The sequence below is a fragment of the Arvicola amphibius genome, chromosome 14 (assembly GCF_903992535.2).
Source record: "Arvicola amphibius chromosome 14, mArvAmp1.2, whole genome shotgun sequence".
Classification (NCBI taxonomy): domain Eukaryota; kingdom Metazoa; phylum Chordata; class Mammalia; order Rodentia; family Cricetidae; genus Arvicola; species Arvicola amphibius.
The window spans coordinates 1,874,039-1,893,844 of record NC_052060.1 but is presented as its reverse complement, the minus strand read 5'-3'; the positions used below and the strand labels follow the sequence as shown (position 1 = coordinate 1,893,844).

At 38.8% G+C, this 19,806-nt stretch overlaps 1 protein-coding gene across 4 annotated transcripts in view; it reads right to left on the bottom strand.

Annotated features, from left to right (window-relative positions):
• Ash1l (ASH1 like histone lysine methyltransferase) overlaps positions 1 to 19,806 on the bottom strand; it is a 147,716-nt gene that overhangs the window by 112,690 nt on the left and 15,220 nt on the right. For all 4 annotated transcript variants that reach the window (XM_038311135.1, XM_038311133.1, XM_038311134.1 and 1 more), the window contains one exon: positions 11,220 to 11,738. In XM_038311135.1, the coding sequence (XP_038167063.1) occupies positions 11,220 to 11,639 (420 nt within the window). In that variant the 5' untranslated portion in view covers positions 11,640 to 11,738. Of the gene's footprint in view, positions 1 to 11,219; positions 11,739 to 19,806 lie in introns of those variants that run through there.

Below are 19,806 nucleotides of genomic sequence, written 5' to 3'. Positions count from 1 at the left end.
CCCAACATGAAAAATGACCACAAGAGCCCGTTTCTGGTTTAGTCTAGTCTTTTGGCATATTTCTCTAGAAATCCCTATGTGGTGTTTTCAATAAAAACAGCCCCCATTGGCTCTCAGCTACTTCTCCAGTACCACACTTACTTGCCTGCTGCCAGGCTCCCTGCCATGATGAAACTGTAAGAAAGCCCCCAGTTAAATGCTTTCTTTTATGAGAGTTGTCTTGGTCATGGAGTCTCTGTAGTAACTAAGATACCTGGTCTGACCGTTAGATTTACGCTGTGAAATAATCCCTTTGTAGACTGTGAATATTTGTCTCTATGATTGGTTTAATAAACAAGCTGACTGGCCAATAGCTGAACAGAATAAGGTTAAGTGGGTGACCAAAACAGAGAATGCTGGGAAGAAGTCTGGAGTTGCCAGCCAGAAGAGAATGAGTCTGACCCAAAAAAATGGGAAGAGGTAAAAGTCACGAGCCTTGGAGCAGCAGTAAGATTAATAGAAATGGGTTACTAGTTAGTAACCAGCCTCAGCTACTGAGCATTTGTAATGAATAAAGTGTGTTTATTTGGGAGCTGCTGGCAGGACAGAAACTTCTGCCTACAGGCTGGGGCTCAGGACCACTTGGGTCATGCTCATCTTCAAGAGCCTCTTTCTCTTTCCTCCCTCATAGCTGACTTTGTCTACAAGCATCAAACTAGCAGACTTCAAGTTCTCAGTGGTGACTGTGTGGTAATATTTTGTTTGTATCTAACAAATAAAGCTGGTCTGAAGATCAGAGTGCAGAGCTAAACTACTAGAAGCCAGGGAGTGGTGGCACACACCTTAGCCCCAGGACTCAAGGCTATCTAGTGACTGGCTTCTTTGCTTTTCTGATCTTCAACTTGAACTTCAATATCTGTCTCCTGGTTTTTATTATTTGTGCTACCAAAGGGTTTCTCAGTCTTTATCTTGAACTCTCTCCTAAGAGTTACTGCCATGTTGCATGTCTATCGATGGCATTACTAACTCTAATAAACCTTTTACTCAAAGGAACTCCAAAACTCCTTGCAAATCTGAGATCTCATAGTTACTAATTGTGAAAGAGGTATAACGTAGAATTGTATATTCAAGCATGTTCTCACTTAAAAAGTGAGATCAGACAGTATTATGCTGTGGCACATGTACCCCCTGAAACACACACACAAGCTCTAGGTTTTGTTATCATACAGGAATTTAATTCTTGAGTCTCCCTCAGAAGACTTCATTTAATATCATACAGCTGTATTTCAGAATTAATTTGTAATATGCACTTAATAAGTGATCTGTATGTGAACAGCTCTGAAATGATTTACAAGTTATTAAAATGAAGTAAGAGTTGTGATTAAACAGCTATGAAAACTAGCATGTAAACTGTTGAGCTAAAGTGATGATTTTTAGCCTTAAATCTCTGGCACTAAAGAAGCTGTGTCTTCTAACAATTGGTTCAATGATGACTTCCACTAGCAAAACAACAATGAAACGAGAAACATATACAGTACTCTCACCTCATGATGTACACTATGAAACAAATGACAATTAGGACACAAGCAGAGCCTTTCCATTTCATACTCTAGGAAAAGTGAGGATTGGAGATATGGCTCAGCTGTTAAAAGCCAAGGCCCACACAAAAAGAACAAGAAAAAGTGAAGTTGGAAACCAAACAAATAGTACATGGGTAACATCCTATTTACAAGCGAACAGACACGCCAGTCTTTGACCCAGGACCAGTGACTAACTAATAATAATGGACAAAGAGGAAGAGGAGGGCTGTTGACAATGAAATGTAAAAACTGAAAAGAAAATCTTAATACTCAGGTAAGAGAAAAATAAATAATACAGTATAGTTTCAAAACAAAAATACGTGCAATGGAAGCAGAGGAAGAAGTCACAGACATGGAATATGTTTAAGTCTTTAATTAAATCCCCACTCACTCCTTAAGTTCTCTTCCTTTACTGTACCAACTTGTTTTTTACCCCCTCTTTTAAATGTAGCAGTTCAGCAATCTTTTTATTTAAAATTGTATTTATCTGTATGAGTATTTGCCTGCATCTATATATGCTTTGCACCTGGTGTGTGTCTGATGCCCATCGAGTCCAAAGGTGGTGCTGGAGTACCAATGGTTGTAAATGTCACATAGGTGCTGAGAATCATACCTGGGTCTTTGCAAGAGCAGAAAGTACTCTTAATCAATGAGCAATCTTTCTCACCTTTCGATTTAGTAAACTTAAAATTACTTCTTAATTCTTAATGTTTTTTTAATGTTTAATTAATTAATTAATTAATTCTTAATTCTTGATGTTGGGAAAAAAACAAACAAAAGCCCCAAGGTCATTATTAAGTGTACTTAGGAAAGTTTCTACTTGTTTGATAATTCCTGTCATAATTGCTCAATCATAATCAACAGAGTTGAAAATGAAAAGCTACCACGCTCCCCTGCTTTGGCTTTAACTATCCGCTTATAATTTCATCAGTCGTACTCTGCAACCCACCCATACAAAAAAGAAATAAAGAACTACATGCAATTTAACAATTTTGTTGAAAATGGGATTCAGAAAAAGAGTTTCTATTTTCTTTTATTAATGCTACTCCAACACACATATAAATGCCAAAAAAAAAAAAGAGAATTTTTTTTTACAAACTTCTAATGAAGAAAACTTCTATACACATTGAACTAGAAGGAAGAAAAGAGGGACTATAAGGGTCCAAAGGAGTTAACAGGAAGAACTCAGAACCTTCCATCTCCACACATACCAGAGGCTGCAAAATCAACAGCTCCCTATGTGGCTGCCTTTTAGTGCTTTAACAACCACACCCTACAGCATAACCAGTAACTTGCACATGAAGTCAAAAGGGAAACTGTGATAGGGGAGTACTCTTGTCCAGCCAATTCTCTGAATATCTATGCTTTTACACTCTTTTTATTAATTTATTTATTAAGCATACAATGCACTGCTGGCAAGGCACCATGTCTCAGTACAGATGGTTGTGAGCCACCATGTGGTTGCTGGGAATTGAACTCGGGATCTCTGGAAGAGCGGTCAGTGCTCTTACCCTCTGAGCCATCTCTCCAGCCCCGCTTTTACACTCTTATACTTAAAATGTATTTATAAACAATAGAGATCCTTTTGTTTTTTACAGTTTCTATAACTCAGGCCAATTTGCTTTGGGGAGGTGGGGCTCAAGACAAGATTTCTCTGTTTAACCCTTGCTGTCTAGGAACTCAAACTGTAGACCAGACTGGCCTTGAACTCATAGAGATCCTCTTGCCTCTGCCTCCTGAGCACTGGGATTAAAGGTGTGCGCCACCACCACCACACCTGATTGGCTTTTATATGTGGTCTTAGAACTTTAAATTTAAGATGTAGCATTTTAAAGTTTAAATATCTCTGTAGTACTGTTTACAATTTTTAATTAAAGTTGTACTCATTGGGGAACTGAAGAAGAAAAAAAGAAAAGCACAATAAGTCAAATAAAAGGCTCTGTGGAAAATTTCAGCAATAGAATGGATCAAGGACAGGACAGAATGTCTCGAAAGACAGGTGGGAGAAGTGGAACAATTCAACAAGGACAAAGAAAATAATAAATAGCAGTGGGAATTCTAAAATCTGTGATTCCCTGAAAAGTTCAAGTCTATGGGTAATAAGTATAGAAGGAGAAGAACCTAAGGCATTTTTAAAAGAGCGAGAACCCAGAACTTTCAAAAGTGAGGAAGAGAAACCAAGGTAGAAACAGGAGGCTCTCAGGACACTAAGCACACCAGAAGAGTTACCTCCCCAGTATGCTGTAACTAAAGCACCAAGCACACAGAATAAAGGTGGGAAAGGAAAGGCACACGCAGCATGTTCGTCAGAAAAAGAGCAGATCACGCAGTTGAAACTGTAAATACCAGGAGGCCTGGACAGATGTTCTGAAGTTCTAAAAGACAACTGACAAACTACAACTATTCATCAAAAATAAAAACATTCCATAAAAAAAAGGCTAAAGGGGGTTCTATAGGAAATACTTGAAGGGAAAGCAAGTCCATCCATGAAGCCACAGGAAAGAATAAATCACGCTACTGTAACCATTCAGCAAGAAAGGAAGAGGAAAATAACAGTACAAAAATCAACAAAATGATAGACACCAACACACACCTTTAAATAACTCTGAAGATTAATGGTTGTAACCCCCGATCAGAAGACACAGTCTAGTAGACTGGACCCCAAAACAGAAACCATCTGTCAATTACCTCTAAGAAACGTATATTAGCACAAAAGACAGACACTATCTTGTCTGAAAGGAGAGAAAAAGGTATTCAAGCAAGTAGATATGGAAATGAAGCAGGTGTCAATGATCTCCTGAAGAAATAGACTTCAAACAAAAACTAGCAAGAAAAAACCTTATTCCGATTAAGAGAACATTCCATTAAAAAGGACATTAAGATTCTAAACACATATCCCCCCAAACACAGGTGCATCCAATTTCATGAAAGAAATTATATTGATGTAAAGTCACAGATTCATCTAGCACATACCCTACTCTCTCACCAACTGACAGGTGTTTCCAACAAAAAATAAGCAGACAGATATCTGAATTAAGTGATATCCTAAATAAAAGGTACCTAAGAGACCCTAACTATGGAGCACTCACCCACTCCAACACTGCAGAATACACATTCTTCTCAGAAGCCCATGAGACTTTCTCTAAACAGACCAGAGACTAGGACACAAAGCGCAACAGAAACAGGGTTTCTGTTAAGAGAAACCAGAGCGGACACAGCTCATGGAGATTAAACAACACACTACAGAGTAATGCTGAGGTCCTCAAAGAGACCAAAGTGAAAATTCATAAGATTTCTAGAATCAAATAAAAACACCATACACCAACTCCTATAGGATAAAATGAGAACAGTCCTAAAGGAAAAGTTTATAACTTTAAATACTCACATTAAAAAACAAACACCACATAGAAATCTGAAACAACTTAATGATATACCTGAGGGTAAAACCCCAAAACAGCCGATCATTAAGATTAGGGAAGAAATTAATGAAATGGAAACAGACAAAAGCAATATATACAGAAAAAAAAAAACTGGTCTTAAAAAGACAGAACCAAAAATTAGCTTTTAAGACTGAAAAATTGGTTACTTAACAAGATAGAAAAATCCTTAACTAAAACAATGAAAAGAGAGAAGGCCAAAATAAAATCAGATCTGAAAAGAGAACCATTATAATGGATACTAATAAAATTCAGAATATCATTAAGTCTTACCTTACACTAAACTGGGAAGTAAAAAAAAAAATTCTACAGGTATTATGATCTACTAATTAAAATGAAAATGAGGTTTAAAACTGTAAACAGATCTCTAAGAATGAGATAAAAAACAGGAATTAAAACTCTGGTGCATGCTTTTAATCACAGCACTCAGGAGGCAGATGTAGTGCCATTTTATTTATATTTTAATAAAGCTTGCCTGAGAATCAGAAAAGTAAAACAGCCACACTGGCCAGCCTTACAGACCAAGCAGCTACAACACACACCTTTAGTCCCAGTAGCCACACTAGTTTGCCACAGAAACCAGGCAGCAGTGGTGCACAACTTTAATCCCAGACCTAGAGAGGATTATAAAACGGGAGGAGACAGCTCTCAGACAAAGTCTCAACCTCATGCTGAGATTCCTGGAGGCAGAATTGCCATTTAGGAATGAGGTAAAGAGCCAGTGGTTGGCTGCTTTGCTTTTCTGGTCTTCAGGTTGAACCCCAATTTCTGTCTCTGAGTTTTTATTAACTGTGCATTAGGCAGAGACAGAAGGATCTCTGAGTTTGAGGTCAGCCTGGTCTACAAAGCAAGTTCCAGGACAGCCAGGATTATAAAGAGAAACCGTCTTGAAAAACCAAACACCAAACCAAACCAAATTAAAACAAAACAAAATCTCAGATAAAGAAGACCAGACACAAATGGATTCAATGGTAAATTTTACCAGATCTTTAAAGATCTAACACAGAGAAACCCTGTCTCAAAAACCAATCAACTAACCAACCAACTAAACAAACAAATGTCAAACTTTAGCCAACATTATATAATGGGGGAACGACTCCAAAGCATTTTTACTAAAATTGGGATAAAACAACGATGTCTACTTTCTCCACTATACAGCAGTCTTAAGACATGGGCAGCAAATAAAAGGACACAAAGAGGAACGAAGTCAGGTACCTGTCTGTGGATGACAGGAATCTATACCCGAGTCCCTAAAGCCTTAGAAAACTCAGAGAACTTATAAACACTTTAAGCAAAATGGCAGGATACTAAATTAAATCCCTCCCCCACCCCACAAGGCCCCACAAATCAACAGCCTACCTTCCTATACACCAATCACAGACCCACTAAAACAGGGATTGGTGGCCACAGGGAAATGTCTCTCCAGTTAAGAACACATACGACTTCTTGCAGAAGATTCAAGTTCAAGTCCCAGGACTCACGTGTGTAGGCACAACCACCTTTAACTCCAGCTTCAGGGAGATCCTACACCTCTGTCCAGCATGGACACCTACACTCATAGGCACACACACACTTAAAGCAGAAGAAGACAGAGGAATAAAAGTAGATAGAGCATGTGTTTAAGTGGAAGGTAGCATTGGAGATGGATGTGATAATATATTCTATATAGATATGAAACTGCTCAAGTATAAGTAAAATTTTTTTTCGATAAAAGGAAGTTTTTCAAATGATGTATCAAAATCCAGACATCACAAGTAAAGATTTATGCTGGGAAGAGTGGCACATGCTTACAAGTGCCTACAATCCCAGCACCAAGAAGGCCAAGGCAAGAGGATCTTGAGTCTGAGGTTAGCCTGGATACAAGGCAAGACTGAGGTGAGCTTACGTTTAGTGATTTTAGTTATGAAAAAAAAATTGTAAACTTTTTACCCAATGTTAGGGATTACATATAGGCCTCATACTTGTTACATAAGCACTTTACCAACTAAACTATATCCAAGCTCCCAAAATGACTTATGAGTTGAAAACCATACATTTCTGCATGGAAACTGACAAAGTAATATCTGAAGGAAACTAACCAACTAAAGGTTGGCAAGATGGCCAGCAAGCCTGAGAACCAGGGTTTGATCCCTAGAGCCCATTCCCACAATTTACACATACATACTGTGGCATGCATGTGCATGCAGACATGCACACACACAATAAATATAAATTAAAAAACACAAACTGAAAGAAATTTAAACCCACATTTCAAGAAGCTATGTCACTCCTGCTATTTAGGAAAAATCTTCAGAATTAGCCAAGTTAAAAAAGCACTAGGTAGGCAGAGGCATGCTAGTCTACCTAGTAAGCTCCAGGCCAGCCAGGACTACATAAAGAAAAACAGTATATAAAACAATATTACCAATATGGCATTTATATTTTTTAAATGGAAAAGAATATGTATGTAGGAGACATATATGTGCTTGTATATACAAATTTCTAGAAGATATAAAAATGATGCATCGTTTGCTTTCCTGGAAGATTCTTTTCATCAATTTGGTTCTAAATAACATCTTTATTTTTACATTCTTGTTTTATGTGTATGGGTGCTTTTGTACCATATTGATTTATGTGCCCATGGAAGCCAGGGCAAGGTGTGTGATACTCTGGAAGCAGAGTTGCAGATGGCTTTGAGTTGCCATGTAGGTGTTGGGAATGGAACACAGATCCTTTAGAAGGGCTAAGCCATCTCTCCATCCCTAAACACTGCATGATCTTAATGTAGTATGACTATTCTAGCAAATGTAACCCTAAAAATATATTAAATACAAAAATTTCTTCGCTCTGCTTCAAGAATTACTTTTCTACCCACAGTATTATCATTATATTACCATTGTATCATCAAGCCAACTTCCTAAATGGGGATTCAGAAAAAGATAAGTTTAAATGATGACAGTATATTCAGGAACAATGAGAAACTAGTATTTGTTGCAAGAATGGCTACTCCCCTCCTGCTAAGGTCTCAATGCAAACCAAAGATCCCCCTCATTAGTTTACTGAGCTTACTTACAGGGGATGATGACTCCAAAGCAGCGAGTCTGTACCTAGCATGGATGATACACAGATGGAGCACTCTCCTAGTCTTCTCCAGCCTACATACTCTAACCTCCCCCTGATCCTAGGGCCATGTGCAATCAATGCAGAATTGCTTACAACCCCAACTCCCTTCTGAGGAAAAGTCAACAGTTCACTTGCCCAGCTGGGAATAGAAGGCTGGAGAGCTCAACTTAGTGGTAAAGGGGAGGCGAACCTCCGGGTTCAAAACCCAGTACTAATAAATAAAAGGCCATGCTTTTAATCCCAGCACTCTGGAGGCAGAGGCAGATAGGTCTCTCTGGGTTTGGGGCCAGGAAGGTCTATACATTAAGTTCCCGGTCAGCCAGAGTGACACAGTGAAACTTTCAGCTGGAAACAACTCAAACAAGAACCAAAAAAGTTCTGGTCAAACCAAGTGGTCTACTCAAGTAAACACAACCCAAGGTGCAGGGTCAAGAGTTCAAGGTAAAACTTGGCTACATAAGAAATTGCTGGACCAACTACAAGAGACCTTGTCTTAACACACTCACACTTTTGGATGCCATAGCAATCCTGGAAACAAAGAACCTGCGGCAAAGATCCTGAAAACATGGACAAGCACAAACTTCAGAGTAAAGACTTATGGGTAATAAGGGCTAACAGATGGCTCAGTAAAAGGTGCCTTGACAAGTAAGTCTGATGATCTGAGTTTGATTTCCAGGACCCATAGTGGACTGAACCAACTCACAAAGTCGTTCTTGAATCTGTATACTCACTGCAGGATACAACCCCTCTTCTAACTAAAATAAAAAAAAAAAAAAATAAGAGCTGGGCGATAGCTCAGCCTGTTAAGTGCACGGCGCTGGCACATGCGAGGTCCCGAGTTCGAACCCCAGGTCCGTGTGATTCTGTCACAGAGCGGTTCTGTGTCCCGTGTTTGTGTGCGTCTATGTGCTGTGTGAGTGTTCCCACGCTGTCTTGTGGGAAAAAAAATAATAAGATAGGTGTGGTGCTGTACATCCCCATCATCTTGGCACCTGTGAGGCTTGCGGAGGAGAAATATAAATTCTAGGTCAGCCTGAGACATATAGAACACTCTATCACACAAAAAAGAGAATTAGGCACTGGGGAGATGGCTCAGAGGCTAAGAGTGCTTTGTTTGCAAACATGAAGGTTTGAGTTCTAATTCCCAGCAAATACACACACAGCTGGGCATGGTCATGCACATCGAAAACTAGCACTGTCATGGGTGGAGACAGGAAGATTGCAGGGGCTTATTAGATGCCAGCTTTGCTCCAGAGTCAGTGAACAACCCCGTTTCCAAAGAATGACATAAAAAGTAATAGAACATTTGATGCCTAAATTTGGTCTCTGCATACCAATCTACCTGTACAAATACATGTAGATACACCACATACACTCATAGACTTTTAGATAATTTTTTAAAATAATAAAGAATTAATGACAAGTTAGGGACAGAGGCATGTCTGCACTCCCAGCACCCAGTTGTCTAAGCTAGGAAGAGCACGTTTCAGGACAGCCTGAGCCACACAGCAAAGACTCTCTTTAACAAAAACAAACAAAAAAAGGAAAACGGGGGTGGGGAGGAGTTGTTGCTAGAGAGATGGCTCAGCTGCTAGACCAAAAGACCCAGGTTGGATCCTTAGAACCAACATGGGGTTACAGTTATGTCCAAGGAGGTTCTGATGGCCTCTTCTGGCTTCTGTGAGTACTACATGCATGGTGCACAGACATACATGCAGGTAAAACATCATGGATCACAGAGGGAAAAAAAAGAATAAAAGTCAAGTCATTTAATACATTGAAGATTACTATTAAATTTCAGATAAAGTAGTAGGCCAACTCTGTCTAGCTCCACCCTTAATACTAATATATACTCTTCATCCTGTAGAAGACACACATTGTATATATATACCGATACTAAATAATATAACTAAAACTTCTGGTCAAAAGACTGTCACACAAATTGCTACTGTTATTAGACAGAGCAAAGTTAAAAAAAAAATCAGTCATGGGCCTGGACAGATGGCTCAGTGGTTAAGAGCGCAGGCTGTTCTTCCATTGGACCAGAGTTTAGTTCCCAATATTCACATGGAGGCTCACAACTGTCTGTTAAGTTCAATTCTAGGCAATTCCTCACCTTAATCTGACCTCTAAGAAACCAGGTATGAGTACATTGAAAAGAGACATGCAAGCAAAACACCCATGTACCTCAAATTACTTATTCTGAGACAATGTCTCACTATGTAGCTGACTGGTCTGGAACTCCTCATGTAGACCAAGCTGGCCTCAAACTCAGAGATCCACCTCCTGCTGCTTCTCAAATACTTGAAGCAAGGCATGCACTACCAAGCCCACATTAAATCAACGTTTTTAAAGAAGTATAATTAATCGTTATGTTTGGGTAGTGACAAGAAAGCAGCTTGGTTTTGTTTGTTGCTCTGAGTCAGGATCTGCACAGGTTTCCTTCCACAGAAGCAGGATTCCTGACCTGCAGTGGACTTAGGAGACACAGCAACATGGATGCCCTCCACAACAGCTGTCACTTCACTAACGCTCTCGTGCTGTCGGTTAAATCACATCCTTTCAGCCATGTTAAAAGAGAGGTGCTATGATAATTTGTTTTATCTGAGCCTCAATTTATTTGTTATTAATATGTTCGTTCTTTCGTTATTGGAAATAGAAAGACAAGATTCAAATCTCTATGTCCTAAATATAATCGCCAATTTCCCCCCATTGTTACACTGGGAGCAACAATCTGATCTGGTTTACACAAATTAGCTCCATTTATCATGTCATAATTTCACAAGTAAAAATCCAGGGACAGACAGACATTTGTAGCTGTAAGACGGCTCAGCTGCTAAGTACACTTGTCTTGAAAGCCTGCCCCGAGTTCAATCCCCAGAAACCATGTGAAGGTGGAAAGAATTGACACCAAAGTTGTCCTCTGACCTTTAGATGCATGGAATGGCATTAACTAGACACATTCATACACACAAAAATTTAAATATAGATACAATTATGTTGTTATACTTTACCATCCCTTATAGCCTATTTAGAAACAGCTAAAGAGTAGTGCAAATAAAGATTGATAGAGAAATCCAAGTACTGACAATGACCATGTACAGCTGGAAAGTTCACTCACCCATTTTGAAGGGCAGTGGTCACTCTTCTCATCTGACATCTTCCCACTTTTAAGTGCTCTCCTTGAGTGCTTGATGGTTGTTTTTATGGCAGGCCGACACACATAGTTCTCCAAGTTTTTTGGAGGCTTTTTAGTTCTCTTAGCCTGGAGGCCAATCTTCAGTTTTAAGTTTCCCTCTGAGAAGTTCGTCTCTCTCACTGAAAACTGTTGCTGTACATCAGTCAGACCACCATCTTTTCCCACTTCACTGCTCCTGTCTCGACCCCGCTTGCGCGGGTCCTCTTCTTCTTTCGTGTTGCTCTCTATTTCTACTTCTCTCTTGCTGGCCAGAGTGCCAGTATTGATGGTAGAAGGACTCTTCCTTGAAAACCCTTCGGAGTCAGAACCCAATCCTAACATAGCAGTGTTCCTAGAGTCCATCACAAGTGTGTTATTGCCAAGGAATCTTATAAAACTTTTACAGAACACTGTTCCATAAAAAATACGGTTTTCCAAAACTTGCGACCAGCATCTCTTTCCCTGCAGGATAGATCATAACAAAAATTTATCAGAAAATAAACAATAATTAATTTAAGAAAGGAGCAATAAGGACAGCAGGATAAGCACCAAAATATCTGTTAAATCAAAATGTAGTTCAGAATATATACACATTATTTACTTGTGAAATCACTTAAAAATTTCACATTTCTTTTTCTTGTTCTGTAGATATGAACAAGCTATAATACTGCGGCACAAATCAGACTTTAAGAATCACCATTCCAGCAGAGCATGGAAGCACACTCCTAGATCACAGCACTTAAGGAGCCAAGACAAGAGGATATAAAATATGAAGACAGTCATAGGAAGATCTCTCTCCTCAGTGTGCGTGCGTGTGTTATGTATCTGTATATATGTGTGCATCTTGCTTTTTGACAAAGAATCTCATGCAGCCCAGGCTGGCCTTGCACTTTGTAATGAAGAGGATCTTAATCTGACCCTGCTGCTTCCAGCCTCCAACTGCTAAGATGAAACGTGAACAACTGGCTTGAGATTGTAGCCCTTAAAGTGATGCAAGTCTTTAAGACTAGCATGATGGAGGGCTATGCAGAGAAATCTTGTCTAGAAAAAGGCAAAACAAAACATAAAAATCATTAAACAAGCTAAGCAGCTTCTGCAACCGATGTCCAAATACAAATACAACATAGAAATAACAGTGTATTTTGAATATGATTCTCTTTTATTCACCTCCCTCTAACACAGGGTCTGCCTGTAAATCTCAAATTCCTCCTTCCTCAGTCTCCAGAATGAGAAAATTAAAAATGAGCACCATTATGCCTGGAACAAGACTTTAATTTTAAAGGAATATATTTTCTACATTTTTTAACAAAATCCATTTTTATTAAAAAATTATTATTTTACTGCCTTTATGTTGGTTTCAAACATTTCATTTTAAAAACTGTCGGGTTTAGAGTTGGAGAGACAGGGAGCCTTGATCTGCTGAGCTACCTCACTGCTTCCCCTTATTTTGAGTTAGAGCTTCTCACAGAACCTCACACTCACCAACCAATCCAGCTAGGCTAACTGGCCAATGAACTGAAAAGACCCACCCATCCCCGCCCCTCTCCACCATCCCCGGCCTCTCCCACTCCAGGAATTACAGCTCAGCTTCTGTAAGTGCTAGGGATGTGACCTCATGCTTGTGCACCAAACACTCACCATCTCCCCAGCCCTAATTCATTATTCTTAATATATCCCATTATTAATTTAACAAATATTTTCTGAGGGCCTCAAAACTATCTTGAGAACCGTATGACACAGTAAGATACAGTTACCATTCAAACAAATACTGCTATCACAAACTTTAACTTAGAAAGGAAGCAAACAACTTATCATATAAATACAGTTATAATGTAAAAGTGTAATAAAAATGTGTTAGTTATTATGGCATGTTATGTAAAGGAACAGGAAAAAGATGTTACCAAAGTAAATAGTATGTATGTGAAAATTCCCTAAACTGATGAAGATAGGAACTGCTTACAAACTGTCTCGTTACAAACTGTCTCTTAAGGGTTTGGATAATCCTAGTGCACAAACATGCAAGCACGCAAAACACCAATTACATAAAATAAGTATTTGAAAGAAAGAGTTCAATAGTAAGTGTATTAAACTTTAGGTACCTGTGAAACACTTAAGTGTACCAAGGAAATTTCTAGAAATAGATGCATAAAATACACTGCACACACAGAGCATTACTTTAACCAAACACATACGGAAAACTTAATGTTATTAAGTTGTCTTTGTTTTGAACTTAATAAAGGCAATTAACAAATTTAAAATTACTACATTAGTATATATTTTAAAATATACAGTGCTCAATAAAAATATATTTGTCAAGTAAAAATATTTAAGTTGCTACATTGTAGAATTAACAATGATTACCCATGTTACCCTTAAGACAATTTGATCTTTTTCTATGAGAAGTTTGACTTTTTTATTTCTTGAAATAATGTCTCCCTACTCACAATGTAGTCCTGGATGACCTGCAATTTGTAACAATCTTCCTGTTTCTACCTCTCCAAAGTTATGATTACTGACAGGTAACTTTCACTAAGGAACTTAATTTGTTTTTTGTTTTCAGAAACCTTGAAGCCTAGAATAGCCTTAAACTCAATGCAATCTTTATGCCTCCATCTCTCTAGTGCCAAGATTAAAGGTATAAACCACACCCAGTTTATGATAAATTTGTGTTTTCTTCTATAGATTTCATTAAACAAAACTAGTGACTGCAATTATTCCCTTTGTCAACATTAAAAAGCAGATACAAATGAACTAAGATTTTAAAACTCAATATGCACATAGTACATGATTTATATCAAGTACCCTAGGTTTTATTTTCTTTAAAAATCCTACAAAGATCTTTTTAAATGTATGTGTCTCTGTTGGTCTATGTGTGTGTACACGCCCACATGTGTGGGAATGCCTGTAGAGGCCAGAGGACAACATGAGATCCACGGGAACTGGACTACTTTCACAGGGGTGCTGAGACCTGAACTCTGGTCCTACACAAGAGCTGCAGTGCTCTAACCATTTACTCATCCTCCAGCTTCCTCTTCAAAATTCTTGTAGATGGCCAATACAATTTACTAGGATACAGCGAGTTAGGTGAATAATCCTGTACTTAAGGAAGGAGAGACAGGTGTAAGCCAGGCAGAACATTAAGTGTCAAACTCCTGAGGAAGAAGTATTTTGATTACATTTGAGAAACATATAGGAAAGCTTTGCCTTCCATTTCTTGAACAGAGTCTGAAAAGAGATAGAAGATGAGGAGAGATGGAAACAGAAAGAGGCTGTGAATTTGAGTCCAGCCTGGACTATACAATGAGCTGAAGGCAAGCCTAAGTAAAGTTACAGTGTAAAACTGCACCTTATGGGGCTGGAGAGATGGCTCAGAGGTTAAGAGCACTGTCTTCTCTTCCAAAGGTCCTGAGTTCAATTCCCAGCAACCACATGGTGGCTCACAACCATCTGTAATGAGATCTGGTGCCCTCTTCCAGCCTGCAGGTATACATGGAAAGAATGCTGTATACATAATAAATATTTAAAAAAAAATAAAACTGCACCTTAAAAAACACCATTATTTAGCTAGGCAGTGGTGGAGCATACCTTTAATCCCAGTACTCAGAAACAGAGGCAGGTAGAGATTGAGGCCAGCCTGGTTTAAATAATGAGCTGCTGGATAGCCGGGCCTATGTAGAGGGATCCTGCCTCCCAAAACAAACCCAAACAAACAAAAAACCCACCCTACCACTGATTAAAAAAAAAAAAAACTTTATATGTTATAAGTATGTATATCTGTGTACCACATGCATGCCTGGTGCCCAGAGAGGCCAGAAAAAGGTCCCCTGGAACTAGAGTTACAGTGTGAGCCATTATGTGGGTGCTGGTAATCAAATGTGGGGTACTCTGGACGAGCAGCCCGTACTCTCAACCACTGTGCCATCCCTCCATCCCTTTAGTCTCAAAGAAGACACCTCTCTCTCTTCCTTCCTCTGATATTTAGAGGTAGAGATTCTTTGTTTAGCCCTAGCTGTCCTGGAACTCACTGTGTAAAACCAGACTGGCCTTGAACTCCAGAGATTGATTGCCCCTGCCTCCAGAGTGTTTGTATTAGGAGTTGTGCGCCACCATACTCGGCAAAACATTTCATTTACAACAACTTGCCTAATAATTTGCGATCATTCCTGATTCCCTTCTATCTCTCAATCTCTTTCTAGATGTATTCCATCAGCAAATGTCAGTTTCATTCTCAAAACATGCAGTCATTTCTCACTACTTCAATAACTACTATATAAGAATTACTTTCCTCTGTCAAAAGTAGGTGTTTTTAATAATTTGATATACTGCAGAACATTCAAATTTGGCCAATCAAGATGGCTCAGCATGTAAAAAAGGCAGCTGCTACTCAAGCCAGATGACCTGAGTTTGATCTCTGGAACAGAGATCTCTGAAAGAACAGAAAGTATGGAACCCATGAGAACTATAACTGAGCATTTAACCTCCCAAGTATGCACACAATAATAAAAAATTTTAAAATAAATAAAATCTGTTATCAAATGGCAATGACAATGCTTATTAATTTTATCAAACAAACCCAAAAAAGTTGAAACTCCCTAAAATACATATACTTCAGTATTATCTGGTAGTCAATAAAATGAGAAGTTTTAAATTTTACCAAGCAAAAGGGGGTGGAGAATACCCCCAGAAATAGATTACATAATGCTTTACTAACTTTGAATTTCCTCAACGCTAATGAAAAGGGGACAACGGCTGCAGAGAGACATTGGATAATGGAAAAGTCTGTTGAATTAAATCAACCAGTTTATTTCAAGGATGTGCTAACCTCACAATGGAAGCCAGGGGATGTGCTGCGTTGGGGAAGGGGTTTTGCTCTTGTCTCCACAGGAGAAGAAAAATCGTGGATACCATCAAAATTAATAAAGGTTCGGTTTGAAGAGGAGAAGCCCCTTGGAAAAGAAAAATAACAATTCATGCACAAGGATGGTGAACATACTGATGGTAAGAAACCTATAGTACGGGGGCAGGGTTCTTTTCTTATCCCCACAGGAAGACGCTCACCTTCAAAGGACCTGAGGGACCCTGCATACCTTGAATATTGATGAATTGAAACCAATTGCAACCCAACAAGGATCAGCATTAACATTGGGTAAGCTCGGTGAGTATAAAAAACAATTTTTGTATGTGTGTCAATATGCATTTCTTCATAGATATTCAGAGCTGGTTTCTTGGAGTTGGACTCTGGCCCAGTCCCTCTCCAATTCCAAGCTTGTTTATAAGAGATTTCTCAGAGTTTCTGTCTCAGGTTAGGAGTAAAATTATGAGACAGAATATTAATAACAATAATGTTGATAATGGTACCAATATATTTGCCTTCTTTGCCTTCATTCATATCTATGGTTGTTTTTAATGCACCTTTCATTGAAGATATGCACGTATACGTCTGTATGTGTCCTTGTAGATAATGCTTATCTCTCTCGCAACAAACGAAAAAATTTTTTTTTTCTTCAGTAATCTTTGCAGTTTCCAGGATGAAGACGGGGCCCCGCAACATCAACTCCAACTGGTTATTATGACGTCATGTTTTAGTAGCGCTAATATTTGGCCTGTTTTTTGGTACCAATTGCACAGAACACTTTTGAATGGTGCACATTTTTGACAACATTCTGGCCTCATTTTAAAAAAAAAAAAAAAAAAATTCAGAGGCTGGACACATTTTTCCTAGACGAAATGTTACCCTGGGTATTCTACCATCATTTGCTTTCACAGGAACCCCTGGGAAGAAAAGTCGCCCCTATGTCAGCTGGAAGCAATCTTGGATGACGACGCCCCCCCCCAACAAAGTTTACCCTCAGATTTAGGGACACTAATTGGTGGCTGGTATAGGGTGGTCGGGTTGTGGAAGGCTTTATATGGACTCAGGGGTATAAATTATGTGTATATCTATATGTATTTAAAAAAAAAGGGGGGGGGGAGGGAGGGATTAACTGGTGATCTGAAGGAATAATTGATTTTTGTGAGTTATTGTTTTTCTTCCTTTTTTTTTAAAAAAAAAAACTATATGAGTGTTGATTCTTGTATATTGATATATTGAACATTGTATGAGAGTATGATACTACCTCTGTTTGAAACAATTGTTATATTGACATTGTTTACCATATTGCACTGTACATTTCTACCTCAGATATTATTTATGTAAGGACCCTGTTTACATTTGGAAATCATTGTCTTCATTTTTTGCACAGTTGTTTATTCTATTAGTCATACAGTTACATAAGTGTTGAGAATTATATGTTGGTCATATTTATATTTAGGACAATCAGGTTTTTTAGACACATAGAGGTTGTATTTAGTATAGATAGCATAATCTTCAACCTCTTTGAAGAACTGTAGAACATGGCCTTTAATCTAACCTACAGTTTTGTATTTATGAGACACAATCACTCCTGGCAACAATGCTCTACTCCCGAGAGAACGTTGAGCACCAAAGACACTCCACTGGGAGTTTGTCTTCTACTTGGCAGAACTGGCCTTGGGGCAAAGAAAAGCCCATACCTCCATTACTGACTAAAGTACAAAATATCCATAAGTGGATAAAACAGAATTGTCTTATCTTGCCAAGACAGGATAGGATAGTTCTACTAAAGGTTCCTTGCCATTGTATAATGGTATGTCAGGTTTTTTCAGGCCTCAGCCAAAGTTGGTTGCCTCAACATTGCTATCAAGACTTCGTGTGGTTGCCCAGGTAGTCAATTGTCTCTGTCTTCTGTTGCACATTTTGGAAGTTTCTCGTTTGTGCTTCCTGGTTACTTTGATAATTTTACTCTCCTTCTCAGATCTTTGATGGGGTTGAAGATTAGATAATGGTAGCTACCTTCTAGATTATTTAGACTTCCCAAAGTAGAGTGATTAGAAAAATTCTTCGTTATATACTTCTCGCCTGATATTGTTTACTTTTTGTAATTTTATATGATCTGTTCCCATTGTATATAGTTGTATTTGGTTTCTGAATCTGTCTTATTTAGACAAAAGGGGGAGATGTTGGGGCAGCTGGCCCAATCCCTGCGTTCAGGGGCGTGGCTGCTCCAGCGGGGTAGCATTCCCCTTAAATAGGATTGGGGAGCCGGAAGGCGGGCCCGTTCGTTTGCGCTGCCCCGCGCGCGCTCACCTTCGGCTTCGCTGGACCCTTGGTTCTGTAAGTTCCCTTGTCTCCCCTTGTATTAAAATTGAGTAATTATAAAAGGACTATTTTTGGTTATTTCCAATCTTCGCCGCTTCATTTTGTATATGTGCAATGTATACACAAAGGTGTGTGGGTCTGTCTCTTTCCCTCTCTTTCTACCTTATTCCTTTGAGAGTTTGTGTCTGTGTAGGGTGGAAGACAACTTTAGGGAATTAGTTCTGTAGGTCCCAGAAATCATACTCAGATTCACAGCAAGCCATCTCATAAGCCTACATAAAAAGAAACAAAACTGAAAAAACCAGAATCTCACTCTGTATCCTTAGCTGCCCTGGAACTTGTTATGTATGTTGACCTTGAACTCACAGAGATTCACCTGCCTCTGCCTCTGCCTCCAGGATGCCAGAATTAAAGGCATGTACCACCAAGTCTATCTCACTAGCTCACCAAAATTCACCCCCAAAATAAGGCGAGTAATAGATGACAGTTGATACCCTGTTTTCGTCACTATACAATGTGCACATACTGAAATAATCATTCTATAACATATGCAATTATGTCAACAGAAAACGAATGATGTGACAGCGAGGAAGGAAGCAATGGCACGCTACCAACATCTACAAACTGCTAGGACGCTAAACTTTCCTCTTACCTCTCTAGTAGTCATCTCTAAGTCTCACTTGCTGGTTTGACTTGGGTGTACCAGCTCTCTGAATATTGGTAGCCCTTGGAGCCCTTTCCTACTTTAAATTGTATCTGAGTATTAAATTACACGGTATATGACTTTTAAACTCCAGACTCAACAGAGCCTGTTCAATATTTTTGCAAAGCCCATTCCTCCTCTGATCTCTTTAACTGTATTCAATCTCTGTAACTGTATTACCACCAGCTCCTCGAGTCAGAAACCTGGCAATCATCCTGAATTTTTTAGCTATCCCCAACTTTCAACCTAACCTAACACCAAAATTCACCAATAACTGGCTTATTATACCCCATCATTTTCAATTCCACTGCTACCAATGTTTAAAAACTTTTTTTTTTTTTTTTTTTTTTTTGGCCTAGGACACAGAAAAGACTTCTAATTTCTTGATCTGATGCGGGATAATTTTGTATTCTGTCAATTATGTTTTAAATAAATGCTGATTGGCCAGTAGCCAGGCAGGAAGTATAGGTGGGACAACCAAACAGAAAGTAGAGATGGGGCAATGAGAACAGGAGTATTCTGGGAAGAAGGAAGCTCTTTCTACAGTCCTGTCCAGACATCGAAGAAGGAAGATGTGACCTACCCAACTGAAAAAGGTACTGAGCCATGTGGCTAACATAGATAAGAATAATGGGTTAATATAAGTTACA